At 40.2% G+C, this 18214-nt stretch overlaps 1 protein-coding gene across 2 annotated transcripts; it reads left to right on the top strand.

Annotated features, from left to right (window-relative positions):
* Positions 1-1745: 1745 nt before the first annotated feature.
* Positions 1746-17274, top strand: SLC27A2 (solute carrier family 27 member 2). 2 transcript variants are annotated; one of them, XM_061999838.1, is made up of 10 exons: positions 1746-2223; positions 5138-5347; positions 6537-6695; positions 7189-7313; positions 10117-10311; positions 10653-10743; positions 12292-12490; positions 13095-13192; positions 15884-16014; positions 17085-17274. In XM_061999838.1, the coding sequence occupies exons 1-10, from the start codon at positions 1746-1748 to the stop codon at positions 17259-17261; spliced, it is 1863 nt and encodes a 620-aa protein (XP_061855822.1). In that variant the 3' UTR covers positions 17262-17274. The 2 variants fall into 2 exon arrangements, with proteins under 2 accessions (XP_061855822.1, XP_061855823.1); XM_061999839.1 differs by lacking the exon at positions 6537-6695.
* Positions 17275-18214: the final 940 nt, after the last annotated feature.

Here is an 18214-nt window from a genome sequence, read left to right on the forward strand (position 1 = left end):
CATGCAAGAAAGTTAGAGATGTAACTGAAGAAAAGGTTGCACAGGAGAACACTTCTTCAGAAAACCCACTGCAGGACACCAGCACAACTCCAGCAAGAGGCTGGAATTAGTTACAGTAGTTCAGCAACACTTTGGCTGTGAAGCCAGCTAATAGAGTGCACTGATTTCTCGTGCTTCTCCCAGCAGTTACCATCAGATAAAGAAGCTTTCAAAAATATGTAGCTTTTACAGCTGTGAGGTTAACTCTTTAAAAAATACCCGAGGCATCAGTTTGAAACAGTAGCTGTTACAGAAGGACTGTAAAATAGTCCTCTAAGTTAACTGAATACTAAATCCTAATGATACAAAAATTTTAGCCTAGACATAAACCAGTTAATTTTCACCTGTGCTAGCTTCCTGAACCAGCTCCTCACTCAGTCCCTGGAGTTCTAACACTGGCTCGAGGGGAGGAGTATGTGAGCAGGCAAGGCAACATTGGCCGTTGGCCACTTGCAATCCACCGTGTCCAGTTAAAACTGGAGAAGCTGCCTGGGAGGTCTGACCACAGCTAAACAGCTCTGCTCCCTCCCACCCAGCTTGAACATCCAGTGCGTGTGTTGCATTATGGCTAGCTAGAGCTCACCTAACACCAGGGTGAATTTATCTCCCAGGGTAAACAGAGTCTGCAGTGAAGAAAAAAAGTTTCCTGGCAGATCAATGATCTGAATCAATTCCTCTTGTGTCGAGAAGTATCAGATTTGACATAAAAGCAGAGCAGAAAACTGTGAATGAGAGCCCAGAAACTGTCCCCTCGGTGGCACTTAACAAAATACACAAATATTTCTTTAAAAAGAAAGAAAAAGTAGTCCTTATTCACAGTGATGGCTGCTTAAATTTCACCAAGAAAACCGCTGAGTTCTGGTCACTGGGTCCAGCCAAAAGGGTGAAATTCCTGGAGTTTGCTTTAAGGTTGTCTGAGTAACTAATGTGTCTCAGCCACAGACAAGTGCAGACAGACATCAACTGTAAATTCCTTTTGAGCATCCAGAATAACAATAAATGCAGTGGCTCTTAATTGCAAAAACATTAAGTCACACCTCAGATTTTCAGTTGGCTCAGCTACTATTTACCACCCAGTGAGGAACAGCACCAGGGCTGGTGCAAGAGGAGGGTAGGAGCATATTCCCCTGGGTAGCTCACCACTTAATCTGCCAGGAAGCCTCATCCTGAATTTCTCCAGGTGTGAGCCTTGACTAGGCTTGGCTGCCTCTGCCACCGGTGACTGTGGCTTCAGAAGGGGCTGTGCATACGGCCCAGATCCCATGCAGGACGCATTCAGCCTCCGGGAGAGGCACCAGCCCTGACTGCAATGCACGATGCCAACCTTCTGCCCTCCATCCGAGCGCCAATCCTGCTGCACGGGCCTGACACGGTGTGTGGGCAGGGAACCCGCGAGCACCTGCAAGGACGCAGTTTCCCCTTAGCACGTACCACCGGCCGCGCTCCAATTCATCAGGCAGGCCTTCTGATTGCGGCTGGGAGCCACTGCCATCAAACGACACAGCTCTCCTGGGAGCATCGGCGCCTGGGACGAAGGGCAGCTCGCGGGACCCGGGCAGCACCCGACCGGGCGCGGCACGCGGGCGCTGTGAGGGGGCGCGCGCGGGACTCGCGCGGCGCGAGGCGCGGCCGTTGGTCGTTCCGCCTCTCCGGCGCGAGGCACGGAACGGAACGGGGCGGGAAGGAACAGCGGCAGCGGCGGCGTCATGCTGCCCGCCCTGTGCTCCGCGCTGGCGGGGCTGCTGCTCCTGCCGCTGCTGCTCTGCGGCTTTTGCCCCTACTTCTTCCAAGACCTACGTTTCGTCTTCACGATGGCGCGGCTGGTGAGGCGGGCGCGGAGAGCCGGTGCCCGCCGTCCCGTAAGCACGCTCCTGGACGTCTTCGAGCGGCGGGCGCGGCGGACCCCGCACAAGCCGCTGCTGGTGTTCGGCGACGAGGTCTTCACTTACGAGGAGGTGGAGCGGCTGAGTAGCCAGGCGGCGCGGGCCCTGCGCGACGCCGCGGGGCTGCGGGAGGGCGGCTGCCTGGCCCTCTTCATGGGCAACCGTCCTGCCTACGTCTGGGTCTGGCTGGGCTGTGCCAAGCTGGGCTGCGCCGTGGCTTGCCTCAACTCTAACATCAGGGGCGCGTCCTTGCTGCGCAGCTTCCAGAGCAGCGGGGCCACCGTGCTGCTGGCGGCCCCAGGTGAGGAAAGCACCGGCCCTGGCCGGAGGGGAGCGGAGCCGGCGGTACGGAGGGAGCGGGTTTCTCGGTTGCCCCCCGCGCTGAAGGGGCTTCTCGCTGTGCTTGTCGGGGCGCAGGGGCGGCGGGGAGGGAGCGCCGCGTGCGCGCCTCGGGCCTCTCGCGGGGGGCGCCGGGGGTGGGCTGGAGCGGAGGGACACTCTTCTGGTGGCGTCCCGTCCTCTAAAGCTGAGCTCGGGGATTGGGAAAGTTGCTCCGGACCAGATGAAAAGACGACGTTTCCAAGTAGTTTGTACAGTGTTTTCATTTTCAGCTCACGTCCAAGATGTGAACACTGAACTCAGACCTTGTCAGCTGTTTGGTAAGGGTAACGAAGAACTAGAAATAAAATAGCTCTCAATCATGAAATCAGGATGAATTCATAGTTACGTTCACACAACATCCCAATGAATAACACGGTAATGCAGAAGAATCCGTTTGCTGCAGCTGGACAGCGACTTGAGGTGGTTGTGGTCCGTAGAAAAACTTTGTTAGGCTTCAGTTCAAAGAAAAGGCATGAAGCCACATGCACAGACCATATTCCTTTTCTGTAGAAAAGACTTTGACATATTAGTATGCTTTAAATAGATAACTGCATTCAGTTCCATACAGAGCAGAGACCTCATCTCATGTCCAGTCCTTTACATATATTTGTACGTGTATGCACATACACAGTATGAATGACTGACTATAGGGGAAGTCAAAGATACTCTTTATCTGCCTAGAGTTAACTTATACATGAATATATATTCCGTTTCAGCTTAGATAGTTGAACCTATTTGTCTATTGTATGTAACTGGAGTATTTTTTATGTCCCAAAACTATAGTTCAAATTAAAATTTCTCCTTTTGTGACAAATTTCTGCCTGAGAATAAATTCTATGCAATCTCTGAACTTCCGATATCAATTAGTATTTGAGTTACTAGCATGTGTGAAAAAAGCTATTGTGTAGGATAGGGAATGTTTTTTTCTTCCTTCTGTAACACACTTGCCTTAAATTTAGAGCCTTCAGCTCTAAGGAAAAAAAACAAAGTGAAATGAAAAATAGAGCCTTATTAATGAAAAATTACTACATGCTTGGTTCCACTAGTGATTGCTGGACATCAGGTGAGGAAAGAAGTTGAAGCCTTTTCTGTTGGACCTTGATTCTCTCTGTTCTTATTAAGTTTCATGCTTTATTATCTTGCTGCTCCATGCAGAAGACATATTGTCTTACTAGTACTTACCATCACGTGATGGTCTGTCAGTGTATGCTTGCACAAATAGGTGTCTGAAGAGAAATAGGCAGTATTCATAATTATAGTTTATAGGTCATTAAAGTAGCTCACACCTACAATAAACTAAGGATTTCAAAGTTTATTGGAGGGTTATTTATCTTAAGGAAAGTTTATTGAGGGTTATTTATCTTTAAGGTACCAGCTCATTAAATACTTGCATAAAAGGCCTTATTTTATCTCCTTCATGCCTGATAATGTCTAAGGAGCAGAACCCTCCTCCCACTCAGCTTTACTGTTTGTGTTGTCCAGCCTGTGTGCAGTGCTGGAGAGTGTAGGACAAAGGGAGACAGACCAGACTGTGCCAGTGTTTTGAGGTTTCCCTACCTGTTCACTAAAAGAAGCACACATTGGATTTTTCATGAGTAGCTTGGTGGCTAAAGGCCACCCATGGTAGTCCCAGGATGGTTTTTTGGCCAAAGCTACTACAGAAGTACAGAATTGTTTGCTGGGGAATTCCAGAGTCTGCAAAACTTGTAAAGGTAATGTGTTTACTAAGGTTACTGCTTTTGTGCACTTGAGCCAAACTTTTGATGTGGATCTTGCCTTTATCTAGTCAATTAGTGTGGAGATATAATTTCTAGTAGCAAATTTAGTTTTCAGTATTAAATTGTCTCAGAGATTTGTTGATTTAATAATATTTAATTTATTCTTTGCTTTGAAATAAACTAAAAGTGGTAAAAAATTATGGAAAGTTTTATATTATGGTTTCAGTGAAATTGGTGTTGAGGATTCATTTTAAGTTTTGTGGGATTATCTAGTCAAGTGAAAGTGCCTGTGAGTTGGAAGGCTTTTAGCCTGGATTCCTAAAGACACAAGGTATATACAATTGCAGTAGCTGTCTGGTCATCTTCATTTCATTCCATTATCCAGTTTCTTGAGGGAATAAAAATCTCAGGGATGACTACATTCTTCCCAACTTGGTTGAAACTGGTAGTGGGTAGAGGAGAGAGACCTGCATTACTGCTTCAATAAGAGAAAGGCAGACAGAATTTGATCATGCAAGGAGTTAGCCTAGTCATTGCACGTAAATTAAATAATGTGTTCTTGGCTGGGGATACCAGGGGGAACATGAGGAGAACTGGGGATTAATCAAGATGTGTAGGAGATGGGCATAGGGAGAGACAGAACACAACTATCTAGGAGTCCAGTCTTCAGTGGTACCACTACTTACTAAGTCACTCTTCATTCTGGGTGGGTTTTTTTGCATTGAGGTATTTTAAAGATGAGACTCCTCTGTGGATCACAGTGGTGATTTAAACAACACCTAACTCTGTGTAGGCACTTGCAAGGTGAGGCATTTCCCCACAGTGGACAGGGAAGGGAGCAACCTGGAGCTGGTGGTGCCAGGTGTATGTAGAGTCTCACAGAGTGGAAGCATGCTTGGGTTCCTCCTCTGCAATTCTGTTCTTGCTGCAGAAAATAAGATAAAATCAAATCACTCCATTCCTGTTCAGTCATTTTGCTGTATTCTCAAGTGACTTAAACATTAATTTCTCCAACAGCAGCTAAACATGAAAGCAGCCAAGCTGAAGTTGATGCACCAATAATATAGTTCACAGAAAAATACTGAATTTTCTTGTAATACTTTTCTTCTCTTTAAGAACTGAAGGAAGCTGTTGAAGAAATACTGCCATTGTTGAAGGAAGAAAATGTTCAAGTTTATTATTTAAGCAAGACATCTGCTACAGAAGGAGTTGAGAGCTTTCTTGATAAAGTAGATGCTGCATCAGATGAGCCTACTCCCTTGTCTTGGAGATCAAATATAACTTTTAAAACTCCTGCCATTTACATTTATACTTCTGGTACTACAGGTAATGTAAATTCACAAAAACAGGTCACATATTCCTGCTGACATTGTGACTTTTTTAGTAAGGAAAGAGAATCTGTAACTTCACTTTAATTCCTCTTGTAATTCATTCCCCCTCAGGAAACTGGGGGTTTGATATATATATTTAAAAATGAAAAGCATGTGGAATATAGGCTGACTTTAAGCACTAAACCTGGGAGGAGAGAGTGAAGTACAAGCCAATGAAACATACAGGTTTTATGCCACTAAGGTCATTAGACATCTGCTATCTGCTGTCCCTGGAGACACTCTGGCCTAGCTATGTGTCATGGCACCCACCTTATTACCTCTAGATCAGGAACTCTAAATGCTAGACGTTAAATTTTTGGGTGTCAGAATACCAAAAATAGTGAGGGCAGCACAAAATAGGTCTACTCATGGCCACTGTGTAGAACTGCAGCTGTATAGGAGCTACAACCTGCTGTACATAAAGGCATCTAGCACTGAGAGCAGTTAGCCACAGCAGAACTGGGTGACAAAGATGAAACAATGCCTGAAGGTCCTCAAACCTATAGCTCCACACTAGCTCAGTCTTTGATCTTCTTAGGGCAGAAGCTCCCCTGAAAGGGAGTGTAAATTTGAATCCTCTTTGGGCTGCAGAGGGCAATTAACTCAGATGTCTTTAATCTTTGTTAATGGCTCTGACATCCTGTTCTTATAGAATAGACAAGTGCTACCATAATTTTGTCTTTAGCATCTGTTTCAGCAAGTAACCAGTTCAACTGTTCCTGATGGGAAACCACCAAGAAATTTTGCAGTATGAATTCCAGTTTTCATCAAGGCTCATTCAGAGCTGCAAGCAGATATCTAATTCCAGGACAGATACAAGATCTGAGTTTAACTTCTGTTATAGCATATCCATTCCCTTGGCTAGCATGCTAGATTCTGCAAATTCCCTTTCCTCATTGTCTGTGTTCTTGTTATTCCTAGGTACAATAGCACTGGGAATTTGGTCAGTTAACTGGGTAATCACCTAAAAGCTGCATATGGGAAGACAGGCTAAATGCTGGTGTGTTTTGGAGACACAAGCTGCATACTTCCCTGAACTTGCATCAGTGCATGAAAGAAAATCTTAAGCCCTTGTGAAACCAACTGGTCTTAACTGTGCTATTGCTCAAGTGAAGTTACACACCTTTTGGCTTGACTTCAAACAGGTCTTCCCAAAGCTGCGGTGATTAACCATGAACGCATACTGCTAGCCTGTGGTTTGTTTGATGCTGGCAATGTTACCTCAGAAGATGTTGTGTATACTGCTCTGCCACTCTATCATAGCTCTGCCCTCCTCGTTGGAGTCCATGGATGTATCATGAGAGGTACCGTGCACTCAACTGATAGGAATGAACGTTACTGTGCAGAAGCCATGTGCAGATATGAGCACAGATACAGTAAGCCTTTCCCTAGCTAACAAACTTTTGAGGTGAAGTATTTTGAAGTACCATTATTACCAAAAACCCTAAGTCAAGTGACATTCTTTTTTCTCTGACTTGCACAGATCTTCACCCTGTACAAATTGTATTTCATCTCCTGGACAAACAGGGTATATCCCGTCTTACATGACAGCTCTTTGCAGTTATAGGGTAAATTAGTGTGGAGTTTCATCCACAACAATAGCCTTTCACTTCTGATGAAAGGAAACACAGATTAAAGAAATTATTCAGCATGGATTCAATACATTTTAGGAAGAGTTCTTCTAAAAGCTATATAACCCTAGTTCTACAATTTTTCTACAATGTTGTGCTATGAAATTCTGTACGTCTTTATAATGGGAATTGCTCTCAAGTTTTTGTTTTACTTCTTTCTACACAGGTGCAACTATTGTTTTATGTGCCAGATTTTCAGCAAGCCAGTTCTGGGATGATTGCAGAAAATACGACGTGACAGTGATACAGTATATTGGGGAAGTGCTTCGGTATCTATGCAACACACCAGAGGTAACAGGAACTGCCTTTCTTTTTTGGCTGAATAAATTACTGGGAATATTTGTTACATTATGCTTAAAATCAAACTGTAACGGGAGGTGGAAGAAAAGCCCAACAAAAAACCTTCACCTAGCAAGGTCTGCAATCCCATTGCATACTAACATTAACTTTTTTAAAGATAAAAATAAAAGAGCTTTTGTCATGAATGAATCCTTTTCTGTTATGAACAATGGTAATCCGTTAACTGACATTGTTAAAATAGATAGAGAAAACACCTTATATGAGCACTCCAGCTATAAACCAAAAATGGGAGGTTCTGTAGGAACCAGTGGACCTATGTTTTGGGCAACATGAGTTTTGAGGGTTTTGTAGGTAAGATGTCCTAAGCCCGGACAGTCAGGTGATCCCCAGGTAAAAGTGTTAATGTAATTATTTAAAGAGTGCCCCCTCTGAAGATGCACTTAATGTACTGTCTTCGTAGGCACTTTACCACTGAGATCCCTGCGATCATGTTAGTTAATCCTTCATTTCAAAAATGTATTTGTATAAAATGACTTTCACAAAGGCAGGCTAAGTGAACTGCCCTTAGAATATAATAAGAACAAAGGTGATAACAATCAAGTCTTCCTTGCACCACTTGGTAATTGTAAGCCAGAACGCTGTTTAGGAAAACAAGTTTAAAGAATGAGCTAATATACTAGTTTTTTATAGAGTTGTGCTTCTTGAGAGTCTACATACATGCACAAATACATCTGAGTCATGAGCACACTCTGTAAATTCATAAATTCAACTGGTATCTCAAAGAAGTGTACAGCTGCCAGCCAAGTTTAAATTAGTTCCCAAATGGGGTGAGTTTGTTAATAGCCACACAGAGACATTTAGCTTAACCATTAAAGTGACCTGTTAATCAAAAATGACATGAATGACTGAACCAAAAGCCTACTAAATGATACAGCTGAGTAGCAGTTGAGGTTGTCTTACAGATCACACTCATTACTGGTGGCTGCTTACCTGCAAAGATCACATTGTAAGACAGACACAGATTACTTAGCTCTCATTATGTAATTTCTTACTCAATATGTAGAATTCAATACCAATGGTGAAAACACATGGAAAACACCTTTACATAAGCAAGGTTAATCGGCTTAATGTCTGATCCTAGGTACTCATATGCATGTTATTTTGAGTGCACAAGACTCCCTGAAAGATGGAATTAACATGTTAAGAATGCAACAACTTGACAGAATAGATATTATTACTTAAACTGTCATGGTGCCAAGAGCCTGTTCTTGCAGAAGTAACAGAGAGACAGACTTTTCCATGAGGAACTTGCAGAATGAGCAAGACCCACATTGATGTATGGTGTCATGTCTTAACTAATGCCAGTTCATTATTGAACTTATTATGCTAGTAACTTTTATCTATACTATAATTTCTTTCCTTTACATACCCACAGAAGAAAAAAACTCAGTATGTGCCACAGTTTTATTTCTGATTGTATTTCCAGCTAACTTATGTAGTCATCTCATAACAAATAATTTAACAGTCCAAGTAAGATAGAAATCATTAAGTCTCTCCTTCCTCCTTTCATTAACTGTGGTTAATTAATGGCTAGATAATAAATTTTCTCCATCTGACAAAGCAAATGGGGAAAAAAGACTGAAAATACAGACTTAAGAACAACAAAAGATGAGGCACAACATGGGTACAAGCAGCATCCTTTGAATCCAGTGAATCATTTAAAAATAAAGTGTAAAGCCCAAGTGTATAAATGCCCAATTATTGTAATTTCATTGAGCTTTTTGTTTGTTTGGTTGTTTCTGGGAATAGGACACTAGAAGGCCAATCCATGTTTGTCTTAATGGCCAGATTTCTTTCTTCAATCACCCCTTGAAAGAGCATTTTGCAATTCAAGTTCCATGCTCATGTTCTACCATCTACTGCATTGCCCTCTGCACTGTATTTCCTGAAAGACATAAACCTACTTATTCTGCAAATACACATTCCAGTGTGGTGCTGATAGAATAGTCTTATTCTTTCAACAAAGTAGTACATGTTAAGAAGCAAAAAAAAGAGTATTCATGCTTTAAAATACTGTTAAAATATGTAATAAAAGAAACGGTTGGAGAAAAAGGCAGGAAGTGGAACAAAGGAACCTCTTCATATTTTGCTACAGTTCTATCAGACTGTTGTTACTCATTAGCACATTAAATACGTTTATGAATTAAAGTGTCTGACCCAGCTCAGTACTTCCTATTGTTGAAGATAAACATCTAAGAGAAGACATAAATGGACTGTCATCCTCACTATGTGTTTATCACTTTCCTGTATAAACAGAAAGGTCTAATAGCATTGTTAAAAGTGATGTGAAATGTGGTAATACAATTTTTAGCAGGCTCAGTACTGCATTTAGAATGGCAAAAGGTGTTTCTTTTTCACCCAAGCACCTTTTGAAATCCTGCAGACATTTTGCAGCATTCAGGGTAAATTACTGTCTTCTGCAGATAGCCACCACAAGGTTTACAAACAAAATAGTTCAGCGTGGTGCCTGAGTTTCATTCTGTCTTTCAGCATAATTATTTGTTCCTGTCTTCATGCAAATAATTTAGTAGCTACAGTTAGATCTGTAGCCTAACTTGCTCAGTAATTTCTCTTCCTTTTTCACATCAAAATCGTGAGCTTAACTGTAGTGATGTTTGCACATGTTTTGCTTCAGATTTCAAAAATTTAACAGTTTCCTTCAGAGTTTTCCAGAAGTAGAAGTTCTGCTTTCACTCAGCAGAAATGGGAATTCATGACTTTTTCTTGTTTGTAGAGACACAATGATAAGAATCACAGAGTCAGACTGGCCATAGGAAATGGAATAAGGGCTGATGTTTGGAGCGAGTTCATCCGAAGATTTGGAAATATTAACATTTTGGAGTTTTACGCATCGACTGAAGGAAACATTTCTTTTGTTAATTACACTGGAAGAATTGGCGCAGTGGGAAGAGTAAACTTCCTGCACAAGGTAAGAATAACAGCAAAACCTGGCGATTTGTCCTTCTTGGTGAAGTTTGGTGTATTGCCAGGGGTGTATACCAGGCCACTTGTATAACAAGTTGGGAAGAACCCAAGGCTCAGTTACCAATTTGTTTAGAGAGCAGATTCTCCCCAAGTACAGTCTATAGCTGCCCACGCTAGGTGTCACAGATATCTCTTGCCAGTTCAGGTAAAAGAAACATTTAGATTCAACACATCCAGATGAAATGTAATGAATTTGGCTGTTAAATAGAAAGTTGACTATGTTATGAAAGTCTTTTTCAAAGAGTGCATATTCATGTGTGTATACATTTTGCAAATTTTCACTAGAAAATCTTACGCTATGAACTGATTAAATATGACGTAGAGAAAGATGAACCAGTCCGAGATGAAAATGGATACTGCATTAAAGTTCCCAAAGGTAAAAACTCCTTTAAAAATTACAGAAAGGTATTTACTTCTTCAAATTACATCTCTTTGCATCACTTCTGTCTGGAAAGATACTGAGAATTGCCAATGAGTAAGCCAGGTTTTTTAATACAAGTTAGAATATATGTAACAAATCACATACTGTTACAGCAAAGCTTAACAGAAAGGTAAAGGGAGTGCAGCATCTGTACACTTATATTCTGATAACTTGTCTAGTTTGAGTAATGGACATGCTAACATTTTTGAGTATAGGTCTTGACTTTCAACAGGAGCTATTTAATTCTTCTCAGACTTTGTACTTAACGTGCCACTAAAGAAATATTTGCAAAATAGAAAGTTTTCTTTTCCAGCAGTGGCTGAAACTTTTTGCCATTGGCAACAGAGAAAGTATACATGAAAATACATTTTAATAGTATATCTTAATATCAGTTTTCATAGGAAAGGTTTACACATATTGGCCCAGGCAAACTTCTGTTTAACCCAGATACTTGTGACATTTTTTTATTTGGTTGCACTGTTACATATATTATCATCACTGTGAGTGAGAACAGAAATGCTTACCTTCTCTGTGCAAGGGAACAGCTGGACAGGTTACCATCTGTGTTAGACTCTCACTGCTGAGGAATATACTAGTTGTGCTAAGAGTGCCTGCCCCATTGGCATGCTCTCCTATGACAACTCTCCCCATGCAGACTCTTGGGTTGGGATGAGGAGGGATGTGCACACATAGATTCCATATTTTTATTTAAATGCACACGTTTAAGTTGCTGAACTGCAGAAGTATCAAAAATACTTACAATGTAAGAGAGAAACCATAAAAAATGTAAAATGCCAGGCTTGATGGGGACAGTCTGTGATTGATTTTGTATAGAGACAAAGTTCACTCCAGTGTGTGACATCCAAGCAAAGCTCTACATAGTGTGAAGCTGACTTCCAATTTGCAAAACTTACAGGTTTTCCTCCTCCCTTCATAAATCCCTCCAGCTGTAGCACTTGAAAGACTAAAGAACATACTAAGCAGCATTTTGGTCTATTTTGCATTCAAAGTAAGCAAGCTGAACCCCAATATTTGGTTCCTGAATCCAACTGAATCTTTTGGTTGAGTGGTAAGGCTGCCCCACACCGAGTCATGTGCAAGTAACCCATCCCAACGGTCACCTTCTGGAGACTTGCCTTATGTCATGTGCCTGATGTCATGTGTAAGTCCCATTTGTAGACACAGCTCCTGTTGAGTTAGGTGTTTTAAACTGAGGTTTATGAAGCTGTCTAGAAAAACCGAGCAACTGTTTTCCACTTGCTAGATGAGACATTTGAGATTCTGTTCTGCAGCACTGCAGGTGACAAATTGTATCATCTGTTGGCATTTTTGAGGACGAGCAAATTGAGAGGACAAGGTGAAACTCATTCTGTACCTCTGATGATGATCATATAAAATGCTCAAATGAATCCATAACATCTGCAGGCTCCACTGATGTAATGAAAATTAGTTATTTTTTGGCAACTTACACTGTGTTTTTTAGGCAAATTTTTTTCTTTATAGGCAAACCTGGACTACTGATCTGCAAAATCACCCAATATGCACCATTTAGTGGCTATGCAGGAGCACAACAGCAAACAGAGAAGAAGCAATTAAGAAATGTCTTTGAAAAAGGAGATTTGTATTTTAACAGCGGTGACCTTTTAGTGATGGACAACGACAACTTCATTTATTTCCACGATCGAACTGGAGACACATTCCGGTCAGTTTATTTATTTAAGTGCTTGTCACAAGAAAAAATTCTGGCTCATTCTCAGATTTGAATTCATAGCCAGTGTTTCCTACTGACTGATGGAGAGGAATTTCTCTGACTTCAGCCAGAAGGACTCCAAATCACCTGTACTGCTGTGTTTTACCAGTTGTATTCATAGTTACATATAGAGCCTGCAAGAGACTCAGCTTAGGGTGGTGAATGAATGTATTTGGAACAGTCTGAAACCAATCATTTATATAACAAAACCATTGTGGTTTCACATGCACTATATTTTTAAAACTAAGAAAACATACAGTCTAGGATGGAATCTAAGGTAAAGTCATATTTTTGGATTTTGTGTGATTAGAGCTCTTTTAAGCACCATTAAACCAAGTGTATGAAATTCTTCTGAGATTTGAATAATGTGGAATGCATTGCTGAATTTTGTGAGGTGTTTTACTCTACTTTTGATAAAAGGTCCTTGTTCCTTGCAAAAGTGTGTCCTGATGTCAAGCTCAGGGCTCAACCTATTATATAGTCAGACATGAAAACACTGGAGATCACTGTGTTCAGTACACATAGAAATCATGACTATTGACTGCTTATTTTCCAGGTGGAAAGGGGAAAATGTTTCTACAACAGAAGTTGCAGATATTTTAGGACTGCTTGACTGCATTCAAGAAGCTGTTGTATATGGAGTATCTGTCCCAGGTATGAATTAAATACTTGAAGCAGTTCAACAAAGTGATTTTTTAGTATGTTAACAAGATATGCATATGTTGAACTGTAGAGTAAGGTAACTCTACTTTAGCTTCTTTTGTGTAAGCTACATTTGAGAAATTCCATCATTTAAATGTATGCAATATTAATTCCCTAAAAAACATAGCAAAAGCTTATATTAACATAGTATGGACATACTAACATAGTATGACAGGAGCAGGAGAATGTAGGAACATTTGTGATTATGTGTCCTAGATATAGACATAGTTGCATGTTCTACAGGAATATAGCTTCATTTCTAGAACAAGAACATCACTAATAAAATTGATTATTTCTCCCTTTGTTCAGCTTTCTTTATAAATTCTGACACATTTCCAGCCTTTTTTCTCCTGCTCTAAAATCTGTGAAACCTTTAAGTGCTTATGGCAGCTTTTTTTTTTAAAGACTTGAGACACACTGCTGCTAAAGTAAAGGCAGATTCCCAGTGATGCTGGAAGGCAAAAGAGCTTTATTCTACTTACTTGTCCCCTATATTTTGGAGATACCTTCTTGTCCATGTTTCTAACTTACCCAAGATCTACAGGAGTCCCATCAGGCTCCTCGTTGCATTTGGGTTGTGATGGACAGTTCAGATTCTTACAGTGTAATGCAGGGATCTGAAATCAAACAAACAAGTTTGGATTTAATTGAAATCCCAAGTATTGCATAGTACAAGGGATGTGGATTAGGTGGCACAATATGGTGCATGCCCTTAGAGTAGGTTAAGAAGCCCCTATTAAATAAGTTAACAGGTTAATTATTAATTCATTAACACTATTAATTAACAGGTGTCACCCTTTTCCAGAAAGGCTTCCAGACTCTTGTAAACCATAATGTAGCTCACATGAATGACAATTTAGTATTTTTCAATTGAAATTGTGTTACTCTTCCTACATCTACCATTTCCTTCCATCATATATTCAACATGTGATAGATTCTCAATTAACATCACTCAGATTGGATCACAGAATCTCAAGGGCTTGAAGGGACCTCAAAAGATAATCTGGTGCCAGAACAGGACCACCTAGGTCAAGACTCAACAGCCCATCTGAGCCGCCTGTTCCAGGGCTCCCTCACCCTCACACTGAAGAAATTCTTCCTTATGTGTTTCTTTGGAACCTCTTATGTTCCAGCCTTTGGACCTTTTGCCCATTGTCCTATCATTGGACATCATGGAGAAGAGTCTGGCTCCATCCTCCTGAGACTCACCCTTTATGTATTTGTAAACATTCATGAGATCATCCCTGAGTCTTTCCAATTGCTGTTTCCTCTACTAAAACTGGAAAACATGAGAGTAGAAATGCACAGTGTTTCTGAGGCTAGAATAACATGGCCGTTTATAAACTGAGAGGATATATTAGAGCAGTGAATTTAATTCAAATAAATAAACTTTTTATTAATCACGTATGTCTCCAATACACCTACTGACCTAAAATTAAAGCCCCTCTCTTTAAATCACTCTTGTTTTCAGCTGCTTTGTGATAAACACACAGCTGCCACAGGAGACATTTCAAAAGAAAGCTCACAAATGGAGGTTTTTATATGTTTCTTAGATTACACTCCAAGTGACAAAGGAAGATATCACTCTCATATTCAATGCTTTTGTCAAACCATGTAGAGGAGGTGTTAACACCTAATTATGGAACAACTTTATGGACAAAAAGTATTGTTCAAACCAGTTCTCACCTTACATTTGTGTAAGAACTGGGTGAATTGTTTGGGCTGTTCTTCTGTTTTACATGGCACAGAAATATTTGTACTTTTATAATGTAGCTGGGGGTCACAGTATACATCACCCAAGAACTTATTAATTCAACAGGCTAGATTTTGAATAAACAAATTGGAATGCCAGCTGTCAGCACAACATGGTGTTAAACAGAAACAAGACTCAAAACTAAAGCACAACTCAAATAAGCATATGCTTGCGCTCTACTTTTTATTTTAAGCGTTAATGCTGTTTTTTGCTTTCATTTTCTACTTTACACAACTCTGTAAAGCATGCATGTGGTTCTAACATGAAACTTTGTATAAGAATATTGCCTCCTTCTTCTTGCATTACCTGTAATCCCAGAAAACAGAGGGAATACCAAAAGGTTTGTGTTTAAATTGTGTCCATGAGCCACCAAAAGGTGAGGCAGGAAGCCATCACGGTACATAGTTAAAACAGTAAATAATCTGAAGTGCTTGATTTTTGCAGCACTTGATGAATCATTAAACAATGTTAAACTGGATTTTATTCCTTTCTGTCCTCTTTCTGCATGGATGAGCTTGTCAGCACAAGTTACAGGCCTATTTACCATGATTTATTGTAAAGTAAATTAACCCTCATAATTAAAAATGCTGCTGCAGGCAGAGCTGCTTCAGAGTACTGAGCTGATTTTCCAAAGTCCCTCTAAAGACCTTTGAAAGAAGGATGATTTTGAAAATGTCTGCCATCTCTCATTCTGATGCTAGGTCTTCAAAAGAGTTTGGCATGTAGCCTGCTGAAGCCTTAGGAAAATCTAATCACTTAGACATCTAAAAGGAAATATGTTAGTTTTAAAGTGGCTTAGAAGGAAGAGTACACTTAAAGGAGAGAAAAAAGTCAGCATGAAGTTTGAATTATAGAGAAGCTACAGGTATTTTCTGTCATTATCCCTTCAGGTTATGAGGGCAGAACAGGAATGGCATGTATTCGACTAAAGGAGACCTCTGAATTTAATGGAGAAAGTGTCTACAGGCACGTTAACACTCAACTTCCAAACTATGCAAGACCTCGTTTTATAAGGATTAAGGTAAATCAGTGTTCCTAAGTGGCTTTTGTGATCTGTGTTGTGCATTCTCTCTTTTCTGTGAGGACTATGGACTTACTAGTTAGACTAGCAATTCTCAGAAAGGCTGCTTTTGTCTCTCACTTGCTCTTGTCATTTACCCATATGAAAGTAGAACGTGTGCCCACGTGTTTCAGTTCAGCCTGCAAAAAAACAAGTTGCAGGAGCAGTTGCAGGATATCTGGCACATTTGAACACAATAAAAAAAATCAAGATTTCTCGATGGAAAACGCATCAGCACAGTAACACAGCTGTATTCTCAGTTAGTGTAGCTCCCTCTACAGACTGTTCTGTGCAAAATAAAGATCCCCACACAAACAGAAGCTTGGAAGAGCAGACATAGACTTTTATCTCACTTGTGGTGAATAAATAGCCAAATTCTAAACTAAAGTTTAACTTGTACTATAAATGGTGCAAGAATGTGACTCTTACCGTACTTTTCAAGTTATTTAAAATAAACATGGCTTCTTTGAGAAGGGTTGTGTATGCACTGAAATGATTCAATAGGACTAACACAGAGATAACTGCAATGCCTAATTATTTAATCAATCTTTAAGCTTTTGAGTTATACAAACAAAAGAGGTGACCAGTCAAGGTACTGGTTTGTCTTACCCTCCCCAGTAAAGTACAATGAGTCTTTCCCAGGCTCCAACGGCCATTTTCATTGCTCTTCTGAGAAAAATCCTGCTGGTTTTTGATCCAAAACCACAAATAATTTTCTGGATTAAACTCTTGATTCTTTCTAAAATCTGAAAGCCCGTGTTTTCCTGCATCACTTAAACAGTAAGGTAAAGTTTTCAATAATGTTTCTGTGGCCCCAGCACTTCTGACATTCAGTGTAATAACTGGCTTCCATACTCTGCAGTCCGGTTATGATCTGATGAATGTGGGTACTTTAGGCCTCTGTTGGTAAGCTTTTGACTTCTGTGCTGTATGGATTTACTTTTTTTCAACTATAATACCAAATTTAAGAAATCTAATTCTCACAGTTAGATGCTGAGACTGATAAGTAAATATGTACTGTTGTTTTCTAGAGTGACATTGAACTTACAGCAACTTTTAAGTATCGTAAAGTACAGCTAGTGGAGGAGGGTTTCAATCCAGCAGTCATCAAAGATCCTCTGTATTTCCTGGATGATAAAGAAAACCGATATGTACCAATGACCCAGGACATTTATAACTCCATAAAAACACGTGACTTCAAGTTGTGAGCTTGTCAAAAAAAATCTGTGTTTTGTAATACTCATTTTTCAAAGCATGTTCCTCTAACCTGGCTAGGAAAACCTATTTATTAATATTAGCAAATATGGTTCTCTGAAACAAATTGTGAACGTGAGTTTGTTTTAATAAAGCAGAACCTTTCCAACTCTTACTTTTATCTTAGCCTGATTTCTCCATACTTTGAATCATATCTCCCTTCCTGCTGTGTATGGGCATGTGATTAATGCTGGGATGTTAATAATGTGCACCTAAGCATGTGAAAGTGGGTACAATGTAAAACTTTTTGCAGATGTATTTATATTCATATTAAAGGATGATCCACTGCATTAATAAAAAACACATCCCTGAGTCAAAATGCAAAACTCATTAAAAAGACCATTAAAATTACGGTTGTCTCAAGTTAACTAAACAAAAAAGTCTATATTAAATGCTTACATTAACTTTTATCCATTACAGCAGAGATGTCCTCTTACTTTTCATGCACCAAATAAGATATACACAGAATGAAAGCAATTTATAAGAACTAAGATGTATTTTCCTTCAGGTACAAATAGAATAATGGCAGGCCAGACACTTCATAATGAAGTGTGGTTTAGATTTCCTCAGGATTTAAAGAAGAGGTAAATAGTATGACAGAATGGAATAAATCTGTTCTCACTAGAAAGCGTTAGCAGGCCAGATTTTCCTGCTCTTTGTAATACATGCCTCAACATATATCCCACTGTGAGTTTAGCTGGAGCATGTTCTGATTAACCAGACTCATTGCTTGTATAACTTGAGAATCAGTGTACTGGGCCAGACTGAAGATCAACCAGGGTGAGTACGCTGCTTTCAAGGTGGATCACAGCATAGAACTTTGCATGCATACAGCAGTGTTTTCCCAGAAAACCTCCTAGCAATCATCATCCTGACTCAGCAGTATCTCTGAATTTAAAGCTGCCGT

The sequence above is a fragment of the Colius striatus genome, chromosome 7 (genome assembly GCF_028858725.1).
Source record: "Colius striatus isolate bColStr4 chromosome 7, bColStr4.1.hap1, whole genome shotgun sequence".
Lineage (NCBI taxonomy): Eukaryota > Metazoa > Chordata > Aves > Coliiformes > Coliidae > Colius > Colius striatus.